The 18201-nt window shown below is 33.9% G+C and overlaps 1 protein-coding gene across 19 annotated transcripts in view; it reads left to right on the top strand.

The window, feature by feature from the left end:
- The window catches only part of OSBPL9 (oxysterol binding protein like 9), a gene marked incomplete at its 5' end in the record, with an annotated part of 167571 nt that overhangs the window by 99761 nt on the left and 49609 nt on the right, over window positions 1–18201 (top strand). For 8 of the 19 annotated variants that reach the window (XR_013995725.1, XM_081087136.1, XM_081087138.1 and 5 more), the window contains 5 exons: window positions 4499–4594; window positions 5808–5855; window positions 6851–6880; window positions 7612–7662; window positions 17560–17650. Coding sequence is in view for 18 of the 19 variants with exons in the window: in XM_081087136.1 (XP_080943262.1) it covers window positions 4499–4594; window positions 5808–5855; window positions 6851–6880; window positions 7612–7662; window positions 17560–17650 (316 nt within the window). Of the gene's footprint in view, window positions 1–858; window positions 2274–4498; window positions 4595–5807; window positions 5856–6850; window positions 6881–7611; window positions 7663–14959; window positions 14999–17559; window positions 17651–18201 lie in introns of those variants that run through there. The other 11 variants (XM_081087134.1, XM_081087133.1, XM_081087123.1 and 8 more) reach the window with 4 other exon arrangements.

The following is an 18201-nucleotide window of genomic DNA, read 5'->3' as shown; positions in this document are numbered from 1 at the left end:
CATGGAATATTGTCTCTATTTCTAATATTTTCATTTTCTCTTTTTGCAAGATATTTTTACTGAATAACAGTTTTGTCCTGTACAAGAGAAAGCACTGGATATAGCCAGGGTACTTAGTCCTTAGTTTTGCTGTGAAATAAGATTTGATATGTGAAATTAATTACTCATTTGTGAATTTCTTTTTTTATAATGTCATTATTCAGCAATAGCCCTTCTCCTTGTGCTATTCTCAGTTCCTCAAATTACCTATAAGTTTCTTATTTCCTGATTCTGACCTCAGAAGACCTTAAACCACCTTTCATCACCTGTCCCTCCACTGTTCATTACTCTTCCTCCGTCCTTAGGAATTACATTAATAGTTCTTACTTCATCCCAAAAATTGCCTCCTGTACTGTTTTAGTTTTAATAAGAGAGTCTCCCCAAAGCAGCTACAATTAATATGTACTTCAGTTTTAAGGACATACCTTTCAATACCCTTTTTTTTTTTTTAATGAGGGTGATGTATTCAGTTATGTGTATGTATAAAGTATAAATAGTGTTTAATGTTCCAAGTCATCAATAGAAGTTCATTTAATTTTGCCGACATTTGTTAGCTTTGAGAAGTGTCTTCTGAGAAAAGTGATACTGCTCACCATAAGTATTAGAAAGATAATAGGGAGTGCTTTTATACAGCTTTGCGGCCGTATGATATTCTTCTACTAGTCTTGATATTATTTTTAAAATTTCCCTTCAGTTGGGCCAGATGTGTGCCTCTGTGTATATATTTTAAATTAATTACATGGATCCTGATATAAAAATCATATATTACTCTTCTTGACTTTATATATATGTATTTTAGGTTTCTTTATTAGCCAAGTATTCTTACAAATAGTCTATTTTTTAAGAATTACTATACATAAGTAATATTTTTTCTTTGCATAGAGTTCTCATTTAATGCTTAGATTTAGATTTGATTTCTATTGCAGTTTTTCTAATTTAACTTCTTTTACATCACAGGACATTTCATCTTTAATTATCTATAATGGTTGTATGTAATTTAAACTGTAAATGAATTCAGACAGAAATCAAGACAGAACTATGGCTCATCAATATGATTAATTGGGGAGCGGCAACATCTTGGGTCCCAAGTGCCAGAAGTGCTACAGAACCACTTCAGTCAGTACTGAAGGACATAGACAAATGAGAAGAAAAGAAAGATATGGAGAAGAGAGGGAGGAAGTTTGAAAAGGGAAGGGGAGCAAAAACAGAAAGGCTAAGGAGAGGTCATGAAGGAGATATGGGTCCCATGGCACCAGCAGTTGCCACATGGCTGTAGTCAGTGCCACAACAGTTATTCAACACTGAGCTAGTTCTGGAGGGTATAATGTTGAATGGCACAGTTCCCGCTCTTATGGAGCTTATCCTTTTGATAAGTCAATTATTTAAATATTTAATTAGGATAAAATGTGATAGATATAGGTAATGTGAATAGAGTACTAGAAAGTACATCTGCTTGGTTCTCAATCTGCAGATTGAGATTTATTTAAAATATAGGTTGTTTAATTAATTTGAAATATGAAGTCACACTGTCTTAAAGGGTCTGCCATGTTCTAAGTTATTTTCAAAGACAGACCAACCTTAACATAGTAAAGGACTATATTCTGTTTTTTATGATCGGTTTTAAAACAAAACTCCATTAAAGAGGATATAAATAAGTGTTGTATCTTACATTGTAAATGTTGAATCGAAAGAGGAATTAGTTAATGACTTTAGGGAATTCTTATGAAAAAGTTTGTTAGGCAGTAATAAGTTCCTTGTCTTTAGATACTCAAGCAAAGATTAAATGACTTTCAAAGATTTGATAAAAGTCACTTCTATGAGTGGAAGGTTGGATTAGGTGGCTTGGATTCTATGTACTGTAAGTCAATTTATAGTGAAAAGTTACATCTCTTCTAGTGCATTTTTCTAGATTTGAGAAAATTACTATCAATTCCTTGTCTGTGTTACTAATAAATTTGTAAATGTTATTTTATTGATTGCAGATGGGCAACAGTATATGTAGATTTTGTTTTTAAGGTACACCAAAGATTTATGGATGACAGTGCAGGGGAGTTTAGGCCAGTTCTGGGATTTTAAGCTAATAACTGTTGTAATAAACCTTCTATCATACCTTTCATACAGAAAGATGGGTTGCTGAGTAGATCTTTGACTTGGATATTGTGCCATGTGGAGTTTATTCTAACGGTATAGGAATGTTGTGGAAGACTAAAGGCAGGACTGAGAAAAGAGCCAAGGTGAAGTTCATATGATTAAAGGGTTGTTTTTGAAGAATTAATTCATGTGGGTTTAAATCTCAGTAATTTAAATCTAATTTGTTTCTATGTATTGACTAGAGACTTTTAGTAGATAAGGATTGTTCAAAAGCGTAGGTTAATTAGATTTTACAATGGTAGTTCTAAGTGGATTCAGAAGAGGGAAAATTCTTAGAAATCACTTTCTCTCTTTCCAAGATGCTTCACATTTTATTCATTTTTGAATGTGCCATTGACCTTTTTGATATTTAGCAAGAACAATGTATTTAGCTGATTTTAACTGCGTTTTATAATTAAATTATTGATAATATTATATTGCTTTTTTAAACAAAACATAAACCAAGCCAAGCAGTCCTTACAATTTTTTTTTGGAGGTGGGGGAGGGAGAGGTATAGTAATGTGGAAATAAATTACTCCTTTCTAAGAATAGTACAATAGTAACTCTGAAATGTGACGGATTTATCCTTCCTTTCCACATCTGTTATTATCCTACTGCACATAATAAATGTTTCTAATAGGAAGTTTTTTGAGTTATCTTTTAAAATGAAGCTATTTAGCCACACTTTTATAAATATATGTGGATTTGGCATACATAGTTTTATGATTTTTTTCCTTATATTTTGTTTTTATACGTGACATCTCTCATTGGGAAGAGGTTTTCCAATACTAATTTCAAGTAGTTTCTTTACAAACATGTAAAAATGTAGGCAGTTTATTGCCTTTGAATTTGAAAAAGAAATGCATTGATTTTCTCATGGTCTAAACAGGACTTAAGTTTTTATTGTTTTGATTCAGAATTTAAATTTTAGTTTAGGAAGAGCAACAATACTAATAGTAGTAATTGATAGTGTTAGTAACTATATGTTCTTAGTGAGGTAGTAGCTGCCACATTAATATTAGTAGGAGAGGACGCCTGTATTTGTTAGGTAAGAAAAGAGCGGCTTAGAGAGACACAATATCTGTTAGTAACTGAGCTGCAATTCGAAACCAGGTTTGTCAACCCATTGGTGTTTCCATAATACTATACCATCTCAATCTGGTGTTTAAGATAAGGGCTGTGGAAGTGCTTCAGTCACGTTTAAAGTATTACACAAAGATGAGGAATTAGTGTAATAAAAAGTGAATTCTGACCTCAGTTTACCAAAATGGGGAATGTGAAAATGATGAGTATATGTTGGCCAAAGGCAGGGAAGATATGACAAGTGAAAGTCAAGTATATAGTATGTTGAACTACTATTTTTCACCCATTTACAGAGTTTTGTGGCTAGGTGGGAATGTGACATTAGTAGTTCCAGACCCTTATTTCCCAGTTTAACTGCATGACATCTGAGCATGCAAATATGGCAAGCTAATAGTCTTCTTCAGTCTCCAACATTTTGTCTTTTACACCCAGGGTTGATGTGTTTTTCATGTAAGAGATGATTAAGAACTCAAAAGTTTCTTTTGAGTAAGTAGAGTTAAAAAATAGGAATCCCATGCTCTTGGAACTTACAAATTTTAGGGTACAAAAAGTAGGACATGCAAATGCCAGACATTAAACTGAGAAATAAGTGGGTCCTCTAAATAAGTAAACATTTACGCCTTGTCCAGAGTGTAGTGTTTATGCCAAGGGTGAAAGTGAGGAGGGAACTTGATTAAGACAGAAGTGTTGTCAGTTTCACTTACAGTACTCTTCTTAGACAAAGTAAGAATTCTTAGGTTATTATTTTTTTCTTTTAATAAGGGAGGAGGAGGAAAACAGCTAATGAGGTAGGTTAAGGAACTGGAGAACTAAGTAGTGAGAATATGAAGTTAAAATTAAAGGACTGGAGGGATGGACTGAACAAAAAGTAGAGGGAAAATAGGTAATGTAGGTTGTTTTGTGTATGTTCCTTTAGCTGAATTACTGTTGGTCTGGAGGTGACTGGGAGCTTTTATGGGGCTTTTTGGGAGAAAAGACAGTGATTCTGAATAGCAAGGTGAATCCGAATTTGAGAACCAGCACATGTTAATTGATGACAAGGGAATAGTGCTAGAAGTTCATGAGGAGATTGATGTACCATCGTCCTTGGAGAATTTAAATAATTTAAACAGACCTCTTATTTTTGTAAAAGTACTGAATTTAACTTAAAAATTATAATGCCACGTGTGAATGATGAAGTATCTTTTGTACTATTAAGTGTTGCTTGGGTATTGCTAGATTTATTGTAAATTTTCTTTTTCTCTAGGGTCTGGATTCAGGATTTGTTCCTAGTGTCCAAGACTTTGATAAGAAACTTACAGAGGCTGATGCTTACCTGCAAATCTTAATAGAACAATTAAAGGTATGGCATTTGCTTATATATTGAACTTATATAAAGTAGCAAATGTTATTGAGCTTGATTTTGAGTAAAAACAGTTATTGATTTGATATTAATTTACAACCCTTTTGTGGTTCTTCACTAATTTTTTTTTTTTTTAAATATATTTTATTGATTTTTCACAGAGAGGAAGGAAGAGAGATAGAGAGTTAGAAACATCAATGAGAGAGAAACATCGATCAGCTGCCTCCTGCACATCTCCTACTGGGGATGTGCCCGCAACCAAGGTACATGCCCTTGACCGGAATCGAACCTGGGACCTTTCAGTCCGCAGGCCGACGCTCTATCCACTAATTTTTAAAGCTGATTTATTAAAAGATTTTGGTGACTTAATTTCAAAGATCTTTATCTCTAATCTAATAATGTTGGTAAATAGTATATGTACATAATGTACTTTTTTGGTCATTAAAAAGGTAAATATCTAGACATAATTAGAAGAAAGCAAGACAAGATTAGCTTCACATTCTGTTTAAAAATTCTATGAAAGCGGTAAACTTTAAGTGGCTCTATTTCTAAGGCCTTGCTTTTTTTTTTTTTTTTTTTTTTTTTTTATCCTCACCTGAGGTATATAGGGGAGAGATGGAGAGAGAGAAACATCTATTGGTTGCCTCCTGCACATGCCCCGACCAGGGATAGAGATTGAGCCTGCAACGCAGGCATGTGCCCTTGACTGGAATGGAACTTGGGACCTTTCTACCCACAGACTGACATTCTATCCACTGAGCCAAACGGGCTAGGGTAGGCCTTGCTCTTTCCATTTGGGGATTTGGGGATTGGGAGAGGTGATTCTCTACTTCCTTTATTATTGAAATTGTCTTCTTCAGTTTCGACTTTAAAATTAATTACAACCATAGGTTCTGGGAAGAAAAAAGGGATGTTGATAAACTTGAATGACAAAGTGGAAAAAACTTAGGTTTGAATTATTATTTTAAGCTCTTAAAAGTCACATGTTTTACTTGTGATCTCACCAGTGTAATTATTCCTGACCATTTAAAATAATTCAATAGAATTTGACTTGGTTAAATGCCTTGAAAAAAACATACGTTATCTTGAAATACATATAAATCATCCCTGGGAGAAATGTGCGTAAGAACTAAACTTTGCTTTTCTATGTTTAGTAAATGTGCACAATGTAATAATGTGGCGTGATTCTATAATCATTTTTTTAATCCTGTAGCTTTTTGATGACAAACTTCAAAACTGCAAAGATGATGAACAGAGAAAGGTAACTTCATGTTTTGACTTAAATTTTTTTAAATTCAAGAGCCTTTTGGAGAAATAACAGAAGGACCTCAGTGTTATTGACTGTTATTGACCTATTATAATACTACTGCCACATAGACTTCAAGGGGAGTTTTGTGGTGAATTTTTGTTATGGTTTCATAACTAAACAAAAGGGCAATGCACAAAATTTTAATATGCTACCCTTTTTATAAGTACCATCTTCCTAGGAGTAAGTTTTTTCCTTTTCAGGTATCGTGTTGAAGGTAGAAAGTTATTAAATTTACACATGATCATTTCAAATTAATAAACCAACCTGTAAGAATTTTCAGTATAAACAAGCCACACAGGAGTAAACAAAACAAGTGTTGCTTTAATTTTAGTTCTGAATTCTGCCACTGTCCTCCCTTGAATTTCTGACAGCTACTTTATAGTTTGAATATTATTTTCTTTTTTTAATTTACATTTTTTTCTATCTATGACTAATTTTCCTAATGCAACTTTATTTTTTTCCACTTCTGTTGACCATAGTCTTGCATTTGGCTGTTTTACACTTGGTTATAGTAGCATTACATGTTTAACTCACCTTCCAGTCATAGTTTTTGAATTTAGTACCATGTCATTTTTAAACAACTTAGCACAGTTTAAGGTGATTCTAAAATTAGTATTTTACAATCACAAAGTGAATCTATAGAAAAAACTTATTTTAGGTAAGGAATAAAAATGTTTTATATTGTTTTTACAAGTTATTAATGGAATCACATGAATTTTATTTGAGGGTATAATTCATAAAATGTCTGAATTTTTAATCTAAATATTTGATTTAAATTAAAATAAATAAAGACATGAAGTATAACCAAAAGTACTCCCTTCCCAGCCTGCCTGCACTCAGAGTAATGAGTACATTTTGGTAAAATTCTTTAAATGACTAGCCAGTAAAAAAAATAATACCTCTTTGTGCTTCTGATGATTTCTGTTTAAACTTATTATTTTTCACAGAAGATTGAAACTCTCAAAGAGACAACAAATGTAAGTTATATATTTCATAAATTCTGCCTTTGTGTTAGAAAGTACTTTAAAATGTTATTTGTATTTTAAGTTGCTCCTATTATTAATAAGGGCAATTTAATTTTATGAGTTTTTACAAGGGTATTTTAATAACTGTATTGTTTTCTAAAGGAATTTAAATGAATAGTTCCTCTAATTGAAATTGACTTTGTGTGCCATTTTATCTTTTCCTGGTCTTGTCTATTTGAGATCCTTGGATAAAAGGTGTCATCTATCCACAGCGTGTATTCTCTTTTATAAATTAAAATATATTGTAATTCAAGTTTTCTAATGTCCTGGTTTTCTGACTTTATATAATGGGCTACTAATGGGCTGCATTTAAAAACAGGCAAAATAGTATCCCACGTTCACCAATATTTTGATAGGATCCTTTATTCTCCATAATTCCATAAAAGTCTTGAATGGACGTTGTAGAAATTTATGGTGGGTTGCCAGCTGTTGAAGATCATTTAGATATTATTCAGTCTAGATTAACATTTTTTGGCATTCCTTAACAATTTGTAGAATTGCTAATAATAACTGCATTTGACACTCACCATGTTAAAACCCACTGGATATCTAGAGAGGGTGTTTCTTTTGTAGTATAGACCTAAACCCTGTATATCTGAACTCATTTTTCTATATTGAGCTTTAACACCATATGACCATTTTATCCAGGGCAAGAACCTAAAATTAGTGTTTTGTTTTTATAGAGCATGGTAGAATCAATTAAACACTGCATTGTGTTGCTGCAGATTGCTAAAGTAAGTAAATTTTACTTTTGGTTACTTTGTTTTAATGACATTTAATAATTGTAGTTATATTTTTCTTAAAAAGCCAAAACCTCAGTTCTAAAATGTGTACCTTTCTCCAGTAAATTGTATTGTGGGGTTCCTGGTACTGTTGAACAACTGTTGTGTTTGGATGTTACCTATCAGCATGGGCCTGCTTGAAATGGGGACATAGTTTGCAAAACCTTCAACAAAAATGTTTTTCTTAACAAGAAAAGGAATTAAATTTTAGTAGATGTCTTTTTCTCATTTATAATGAAGAGTATAATCAAGATATATTTTTAAAAATTGTGTTACAGATTTCTTTCTGGTACTAAACTACGTTAATGAACCACTATTTAAAATTGCTGTTCTGTATTCATGAAATAAAATATACTTTGAATTATTGTCTATACTACCACTGTATTATCCATAATGCCACTCCAGTGCCTAGAACAGTTGCCTGCCACTTATTGGGGGCCTGATAAATAATTGTGAATTTTGAATGAATTTTTCTAATACATAATTTTTCATTGTTACATGGTTTAGTTTTTTTTACTATATGTGTGATTTTTTTTGTTGTTGTTTAGCCACATTTCTGTTGTGCCTTATGAATTAATCTGGGTAAATCTGATTAAACTGATTAAGATACTGGGTTTTTAAATAATAATGAGAGGCAGCATTATATTATCTTTAGGTGCATGGATTTTGGAGCCAGACTGTCTGGGTTGGAATCCTTGCTTCACCATGTGAGCAAGTTTATTCATCCTCTCTGTACTTTGGTCTTCTTTATAAAATGTGGATAATAATAGTACCTGTACCCTTACTGATGGTGTGAGACTTAAATGAATTAGCATTTGTAATGCTCTTATAGCAGGTATACAAGTCCTAAATAAGTGTCTGTTAAATAATTTTAGGAGGGCATAAAATTTTAAATGACATTGTCACATGTTGGTAAAAATGGGAGAACTTCCATCTAATACTAATGGAAATATAAATTGATATAGCCACTTTGGAGGACTATTCTAGTAGGATAATAAAATGTTGGAATCAGCTAGTTTGAAATATTACCATCTGAGACCCTAAAGGGATATAAGAAGATAGCTGATTTGATACTTTTATTGTTCTGGGTCAGTTTAGTATTAGCTACTTAGAGGCAACATGCTATGGGTAGAAGTTTAAGCTCCTACCAGTTTTGGTTCTTTCATCTTAGAAATTCTAAATGATTATCAGTGCATTGGTTTCCAAACTTTGTGCTGCCCATTGGAATCACCCTGGGCATCTTTAACAGTTCTGATACCTGGCTCCCCCGCTCTCATATTCTGTTACCATTGGTATGGGATATCACCTGGGCATTGGGAATTTAAAATTTCTGGGAGATTTTGCTATGCAGCAAAGCCTGGGCACCACTCGTTTAGTGGGATTTTCAGGTGGGCTGTGTTAACTCAGAAGACTTATTTCTTCCTTTATACCAATAGAGACGGCTAGTGACCACTCATAGGGAACTGCAGAGGAAGTGAGGGGCAGGAGGAGAGAGCAAAGCAGAGATAATCTGGGAGGTTCCTACAGTTGGGGACTTGACCAGCTCTTCATCAAGATTAAGTGAGCCCTGCCTGTGTAGCTCAGTGGTTGAGTGTCGACCTAAGAACCAGGAGGTCATGGTTCAATTCCGTGGTCAGGGCACATGTTCTGGGCTTAATAACCCAGTGTGGGGCATGCAGAAGGCAGCCAATCAATGATTCTCTCTCATCATTGATATTTCTCTCTCTCTCTCCCTCTTTCTTCCTCTCTGAAATCAAATACAAATATATATATATATATATATATATATATATATATATTTAAAAAGATTAGGTGATATGACCATATCCTACAACTATATAAGCAAATAAAATCAATTTTATTAATGTAGTTTATTTAACCCAGTATGTCCAAAATATTATCATTTTAACATGTTATCAATATAAAAATTCATTAATGAGATAGTTCATAGTCTTTCTTAGTGGGAGTTTGTTTTGTTTTTGTTTTTTTAATGGTGTTTTGTGGGTCTTTTTGGCACCAAGTCTTTACTATTCTAGGTTTATTTTACACTTTGAACTAGCCCATCTTTAAGTGCTCAATAGCCAGATGTGACTTAGTGACTACCAAACTGGACAGCACAGGTCTAGATTATCCTTTCAGAATTAAGTTGTCTGTTCATTGATACTTTTAAAGTAGACTGTATATTTAAATTGTCCTTAGATCCCAGGTTCTCTCTTCAGCACATTTTTCTGCATAGACTATATTTTCATTAGTATGTATTCATTAATTTCTTGTCAGACTTAAAAAAAGGTTTATTGATACATAATTTATATGCCATAAGTCTCACTAATTTAAAGAGTACACTTTAATGGTTTTTAGTGTAGTTACAAAGTTGTACAACCATCACCGTAATCTAATTTTAGCAAATTTTTATCACCCCCGAAAAATGCCGTGACTGTTAAGCACTCTTTCACTATCTCTCTCACTACCCTGTGCTTCTTCCAATCCCTGGCAATCACTGATCTACTTTCTGTCTCTAAATTTGCCTATTTTGGACATTAGATATATTTAGGATCATAAAATACGTAGTCCTTTGTGACTGGCTTTTTTCACTTAGCATGTTTTCAAGGTTCATCCATGTATCAGGACTTAATTTCTTTTTATTGCTGAATAATATTTCATTGAATGGATACACTACATTTTGTTTATCCATTCATCAGTTGATGAATAATTGGATTGTTTTCATTTTGGGGGCCATACTGAATACTGCTGTTATGAGCATTTGCCTATAATGTTTTTGTATGGAAATATACTTTCATTTCTCTTCAGTATATACCTAAGAGTGGTATTTCTGGGTCATATGGTAACTCTGTATAACTTCTTAAGAAACTGCTAAACTATTTCCCAAAGCAGCCATACCATTTTACTTTACCACTTGCAATGTATAAGGGTTCCATTTTCTCCACATTCGCACCAACATTTATTATTGTCTTTTTTATTATAGTCATTGTGGTGGTATCTCATTGTGGTTTTCATTTGCATTTCTGTGAAAAATAATGATGTTGAACATCTTTTCATGTGCCTGTTAGCATTCATACATTTTCTTTGGAGAAATGTCTATTCAAATTCTTTGCCCATTTTTTAGTTGAGTTGTTTATTTTATTAAGTTGTAAGAATGATTTTTCATATTCTGGATACAAGTTCTTATCGGATATGTGATTTACAGATTTTTCTTCAAGTATTTGGGTTGTCTTTCACTTTCTTGATACAGCTATCTTTAGAAGCAGGCAATTTTTAAATTTTCACGAAGTCCAACTTACCGGTCTTCTGTTGCTTGTGCATTTGATGGCTTATTTAGAAATCATTGCCTACTCCAAGGTCATGAGGATTTAGTCTTGTGTTTTCTTCTAAGAGTTTTATAGTTTTAGCTCTTACATTTAGGTCTATGACCCTCTTTGAGTTAATCTTTGTGGTGTGAGGTAGAGGGTCCAAATGCATTTATTTTTTTGCATATGGATATTCAGTTGAATTAGAAATTTTATTTTATAGTAAATTTATAAGTATATAATTTAAAAAGTGTTCACTAGACAACATTGCTTCATTAGAAAGATGGGGATATATTTCATGTATTTTTTTTTTTGGTAGGCATGGTTTTAAAAATATTGGAGTCTGTAATTCTGATCAAAAGTCTTCCCAAATTACGTGGTGCTGATGTTTTTGTTCACTGTCATACTTCTTAAACACAGGCATGCTGGTATGTTCAGAGAAGAGAATAGCTATTGTATTAGGATTTAATAAGCACTTACAACATAACTAGAGGCCCGGTGCATGAAAATTCATGCACTGGAAGGGGGGTCCTTCAGCCCGGCCTGCCCCCTCTCACAGTCCGGGAGCCCTCAGGGGCGGGAGGCGACTCGGTGATCAGGGGAAGGCGACGCCCCATCACACCTCTGCTGCTGCCACAAGCCTTGACCGGCCCTGGTTACCTGAGCCTTGGGCGGCCCTGGGGGGCTAGGGGGCTGAGGGGACTGGGGACTCTGGAGGCAGGTGCACAGCAAGGCCGGGCCTGCCTACTGCCCCTGTGGGGCTGAGGGGACTGGGCGCTGCCATCTTGTGGCTGTGGTTGCCGCCATCTTTGCAATGGCGGGAGGGTCAATTAGCATATTCCCTCTTTATTAGATAGGATTTAGGTGGGAAGTAGCATTAGACCAGTGGTTGGCAAACTCATTAGTCAACAGAACCAAATATCAACAGTACAACGATTGAAATTTCTTTGGAGAGCCAAATTTTTTAAACTTAAACTATATAGGTAGGTACATTGTTATTAACTTAATTAGGGTACTCCTAAGCTGGCCTTTGCTAAAAACGTCCCATCCACACTCGTCTTGTATACTGTTTCGTCTATCTCCTTTCCAAAAACCGGCTTCTGCGCATGGGCCACGAAGTTTCAATTGCACTGTCCGTGCGCGCCCGCACGTGGTATTTTGTGGAAGAGCCACACTCAAGGGGCCAAAGAGCCGCATGTGGCTCACAAGCCGCGGTTTGCCGACCACTGCATTAGACCATTTGTTTGTTTCATTAACATGATTCATATTGAATTCAATTGAATCTCTGGTTCAGTAATACTTGAGATTCAGCGTTAGCTGATCCCAATAAAGGTTAATTTGTGATTTACTTCCAAAACAAACAACAAAAAGAAAGGTGGAAGTCGGGGGCGGTGGGGGTGAGTGTAAGCCTTTTTAAATAATAGGACAAACTCCCTAAAGTTCGTGATGGGAATGGATTGACAGTAGGCATTTGATAGTCTATGGGTTTATAGATTTGACTCTGCCTTAAATGACAAACCACAATAGTAACAAAAATTATAAATCCCAATTTAAAATTATCTGTAAATAACATGCATTATTAATCAAGAACCTTTTGGGGGAGGGCAAATGGTCACATATTTAAGTTTTAAAAAAATTAAGTCAGAATTAGAAGTGGTAGCTTTCTTAGATAATGTAATACAATATATGAGTGTTCTATTGTTACATAACAAGGCACCCCCAAACTCAGTATCTTAAAATAGCAACAGTAATTTGTTTTTGCTCCCAAATCTTCAATTTGGATAGGCCTCAAGACTTGTTTCTGCTTTATGCAATGTCACCTATGTGGCTTGATTGGGCAGGGGGAGGGCAGTGAAGTGGGGGACAGAGAACCCACTTTCAGCATGACTCATACCTGGGAAATTGGCTGGGAGTCTGGGTTCTTCTCCATGTAGTCTTCTACACTGCCACTTGGGCCTTCTCATAGTGTGGTGGCTGGGTTCTAAGAAAACAAGGTAAACGGTTGTGGCATTTCCATGACCTATCGCAGAGGTCACCTATAGTCGCTTCTGCTGTACTTAATTAGTAGACTGTTACAAAGGCCCACCTGAGTTCAAGGATAGGAGACATGAATTCTTATCTCATGTTGGGACCATTTTTGGAAAATTTAATCTACCACAAGTATGTAATATTACTAAGAAGTACTTTGGAAAAATAAATTTTTAATATTCAGAAATTAATAGGGGAAAGCTAAAAGTAAATTAAAATATCATCTGAACAAGAAACTAAATTTCTTCCTATTTAATTCTCAATAGTTTATTTTCAACTAATTCTATTAAGAATTTCTGAAACTTTGGGTATTCTAGATACATAGTTAATTCGGTTGTGCAAATAAAGGGGGAAATCCCGACATGAATTATGAAGGTATCAAAATGCAGTTATTCTCAGAGATATACAAAAGATATGCATTGAGTCTAAGGTTCCCAAAACCACCTAGTTTGGTGATTCACTTGGAGGACTTATAAGACATTGCGTGTAGTCATACGCAGAGCTATGATTTATTACAGCAAACTCAGCAAAGGTAGAAGGCACATGGGGCAAAATCCAGAGGAAACCAGGCATAAGCTTCCAAGAGTCTTCTTCCAGTGGAGTCATTCAGCATGTGCTGAATTCCTGTGACAATACACGTGAATGTTGTTTATCAGGGAAGTTCATCAGAGACTCAAAACCCAAGATGTTATATGTTTGTTTTTTCAACACCCAAGGTTTTTATTGGAGGTTTGTCATATAAGCACTCTCTATTTAGCATTTACCAAGATTCTAGACTTCCAGGACGAAAGCAGGTGTTCAGAATAAACCATATTGTTTAGGCAACAGTGAGCTACCCTTATCAGTTAGGGTAGTGGGAACCCTCCTGAAACAGAATTTCCTAGATACCAGCCAAAACAACTTTACAAGCAGGCTTTTCTAAGGATAGCTATTTTAGGCTTCCAATGTTAATTTTTTTCTGCACACGCACTACAAAAAAATAAAAATAATTAAAGCATCCTCAAATTTTCAAATTGCTCTTGTTTGACCCTTCCATATGTAGATTTCTAAGTAAGCTCAATAATTAAAAAGAAAAGTTATCAATAAACGAGATAAAACTTGGCCATTATGTTTAAAACCAAGACCAAATATTAGTTTCTGTTAACACTTGAAAACTTCCTGATTATATGAAGTTAAAACTTTCATTAGTTTTATTTAAAGTTTAAATATACTGTCTGAGTAAAAACAATAATGTGTTGATAACTTTCCACCACTGTCACCCTCAAGTACCTAAAGGATTAAGGTAGTACCTACCACCCTAGCTGGCTTGGCTCAGTGGATAGAGCTTCGGCTTGTGGACTGAAGGGTCCTGGGTTCAATTCCGGTCAAACTGAAATCAATATATATCAATATATATCATATATATATGATAGTACCTACCTTATAGAGTAATCATGTCATCTATTTAGAAAAGTATTAGTATAATTGTTGGGCCAATAGTCCGAATATGGGAAATGGTATCTATACTGAGTTTTTAAGGGTACATGATTGTCATACCTTTAAAGTACAGTAAGAGTTTGGGACATTTACTATAAATTTGAACCCAGAAATATTGTCTTCAATCCTAAATTAACATATCTACATTTAGTCATTTAGGGAGACTACACAGTTCAATAGGATAGTTCTACAATGAACTTAATTAAATGCTTGTATGGAAAAATAATTGTCTTGCTGTTGGTGTTGATTGTGTAGCCAGTGATAAAATTATGTTTGGTTAGGAATGTACAAATGGAATTAAAATCTTAATGGAAGCAAAGAAATAGTTTTCTAACATTGTTAGTTACCTGATAAAATAAGCTTTCTTAATAGGGAAGAAAATACACAGCAGTTGCTTAAATGAGAGAATGAAGTTAATATTTTTAACATTTTTCCTTAAGGACCAGTGTAATTCGGAGAAGCACGCAGATGGAATTATAGTAAGTTTAATCTAATCTTTGTTTCCCTTTAATTCTGCAGAGTGTTATAACCAGTTATGTCAGGAGAAGCCTGAATTTCTACCTCTTTTTCAACGCAAATTCTTCTTTTTACCTACTCATTGCTTTTTGCTGTTGACTCTTGCAATTTTCCTTGAGCTCCTAAAGTTGTCCCTCTTTCAGCAATCATTTGAAGAGGAAATGTTGATCTTAAAATTTTTCTAAATGTTGGTCCAGATTGAATCACTTTGCATGTGTTAACTTGAAGGATTAATTATGGTATGAATATGCATCTGTAATACTAAATAAGGCATAACTCACAATGCTGCATTTCTGATCAACTTTGTTCTCAGTTGAAAGCAGAGGGGGAGGGGTATATTGAGACACATCTTAATCTATTTAAATATGTTTATAGGTTTCTATTTTCTCATCTCTTATTTTTTGATTTTTTTGTATTGTTGTTAACTAGCATTGCTACTGTGGTATTATTGCATTTTTTTTGGAACATAAACTTTTTTATTTACAGACATCTTCTTACTCTTTCCTCCTTGTTGGCTTTTTACTCTGCCCTTATATTCAACTTCCTCTCTATAAAGAAAATGTTATTGTTCCCAGCTGGAAATAAAAATTAGAGATTGAAGGTTTGTGGTTTGAGGTACCCTAGTTTTAAGGTAACTGAGTGACTTCTGTTCAAACTGTGTTTCTGAAGCAGTCTTTTCTTTGTCTTAAGACTTTACAAAGGACAGCTTGTCTGAAATCTGGAATCTTCAAAACCATCTCATGATTATACTTAAAAAGATGTTATCTTTATATTTGGATTAAAATGAAAAAAAAGTTAAATATCCATGATGTTTGTATATTTTTTAAGAAAGCAAAGAGAAACATTTTTAAAATTTGAATTAAACACATTAGAATTTTTTTTTCTCTTTTCACAGTGTGAGTTCAAAGTTTGAATCATGATGATATACAATTATGTGGTATAAATACAATGTAATATAATCTCTCTTCGTGAGATAGCAAATAAGTTTGTAAGCCTCATGGAAAAAAGACTGTATATGTTGTCTAGCATTTCATGGTCCCCAAAGACCCTGAGGAAAATCATGTTGTCAGTTACTTTTTCTCTTTTCCCTCTGAACAAAATTAGTTACTTTTGATTATGTTAAAAAAATAGCTTTAGAAAGCATTAAAAAAATGTTAATCATTTGCAATTAAAACGCCTACATTCCCTAACCATAGGAAATCTAAACTTGTAGAAAACAAACATATTTGAATCATTTGTTTGGGGATGATTGCATTTTTCCTTGCATTTTTATTTTTAAGAAAGAAGGGATTTTAGGGCCTTGGACCCAGATTGCTAGGACCCAGCCTTGCCATTCACTAGCTGTGACCTTAGACAAGTTACTTGACCTTAGAGTTTTTAGTTTCCTCTATAAAGAAAAGTTACTAGTTCTACCTCAGAAGGTTTTTATAAGGTGCAGAGTGAGCTTACAGTACTCCACAAATGTTAGCTATACGGAACATAATATGTATATATAATTTATTATATATTGTATGGTATGAGTTTTAATGTCACAACAGATTAGGGCTGTAGATTATCATTTGTTTACATTTCTCACACTCTGTAAATGCATTTGAAAGCAAATTGTAGAATGTAATTTGACATATTTTAGCTTGAAGTTGATTGACCAATTTTGTTTTTCCTGTCCCACCCCAGGCCATCACTGAACTATTTTCTGTGTCCATGGGCTTAGTGTAGCCTTTTCTAAGTGGTGGATCTAAACTTTATTCTGGCAGAGACCTTTGTTTGAAATCCTCCATTTCTTCATATAAAAATGCATCAGTAAGCTATGGAGTCTTGTTTTTAAAATGCTGTAGGATAATTTCTTGGTTTGGAATCAGAGAAATCTGAACATTTTCTCTCTCCAAAATCATAACTATATGTTTATGTTTTTCAAATCCTAAAAAAAAAAAAATCTTCTTCCCACACACACCCATTTCAAATAGAAGCTACATCTCTTTGCCTTTAGTGATTGTAAAACTAGGTGCCTGTGTTGTGCAGTAGACAGTAATGGAGGTGACAGTAGTATGGAATGGAAAGATTAGATCCTTCTGGTGCCGACACATAAGCTAGTCATAGGTGTAATATTTATTCACACCAAAGCAAGAGAGCATTTCTCTTTCTTAGAGAAACAATATTTGTGGTGAATTTAACATTTGAGAAGCACTGAATTGAATTGAGAGGTTATTGTTTTGGCTTCCTGAATCTTGCCACACCATTATATAATGCTTTCCAAGTTTTTCCATTTAGCTTTACCTTCCTGTAATACAGAGATTCATTCATTCATTTTTCCTCCTTACCTTGCTTTTAAAATAATAATAATGAGAAACTTAGATTTATGTATAGAAAAGCTGTTTCATTTTCTCTTCATATTTTCATCAGCATATCTATATAGCAACCTTCAGGACTTTGCTGTCAGAAATATGGGCAATTTCATACATTTGGGAGGGTCAGCGTTGGAAGGGCATTTAATTAAAAATAATTATAATGTGTTTCTTTATCTCAGAGTACTATTAATCCTGTAGATGCAATATATCAACCTAGTCCCTTGGAACCTGTGATCAACACAATGCCTTCCCAGACTGTCTTACCTCCAGGTATAGTATTTGGAAAATGTTTCACAGATTCATTGCTGAGAAAAAACATAATGTGTATGACTGTCATAGTAATCTTTGAGGGCTCTTTCTTTTTCTTTTAATACATAAAAATAAAAATATACAGCCAAAAATGAATTCGAAAATGATAGTATTTTTAATATTGGGGCTTTTTAAGTATAATGAAAGGGCTTTCAGTTTTCAGAGTGAGATGGAAAATAGACATGGTTACTAAGACCTGGATTAGCTGATGGGATAGAATCCTATGACTTGGATTTATGGCCACCAAGGTAAATAATATACCTTGATCTGCTTGAAGGCAATCCAGGAATATTCTATTTTGGGATATTCTTTATAGCTCTGAATAATACAAATGGTTTCTTTATGGTGAGCTTTAAGATAATGAGAAAGGGAAGAATGAAATTTGTTATGTCTACCAATTAAATAGACTTGTGTATTTTTAAGTATAGAGTTCTATCCAACTATTCTGATTCCTTTTGCTTTTTTGTTGTTCTTTTTTTTTTTTTTTTTAAATCCTCACCCAAGAATATTTT

The sequence above is a fragment of the Myotis nattereri genome (genome assembly GCF_964212035.1).
Source record: "Myotis nattereri genome assembly, chromosome: 3".
NCBI classification, from domain to species: domain Eukaryota; kingdom Metazoa; phylum Chordata; class Mammalia; order Chiroptera; family Vespertilionidae; genus Myotis; species Myotis nattereri.
This window is presented reverse-complemented; position numbering and strand designations above follow the sequence as displayed.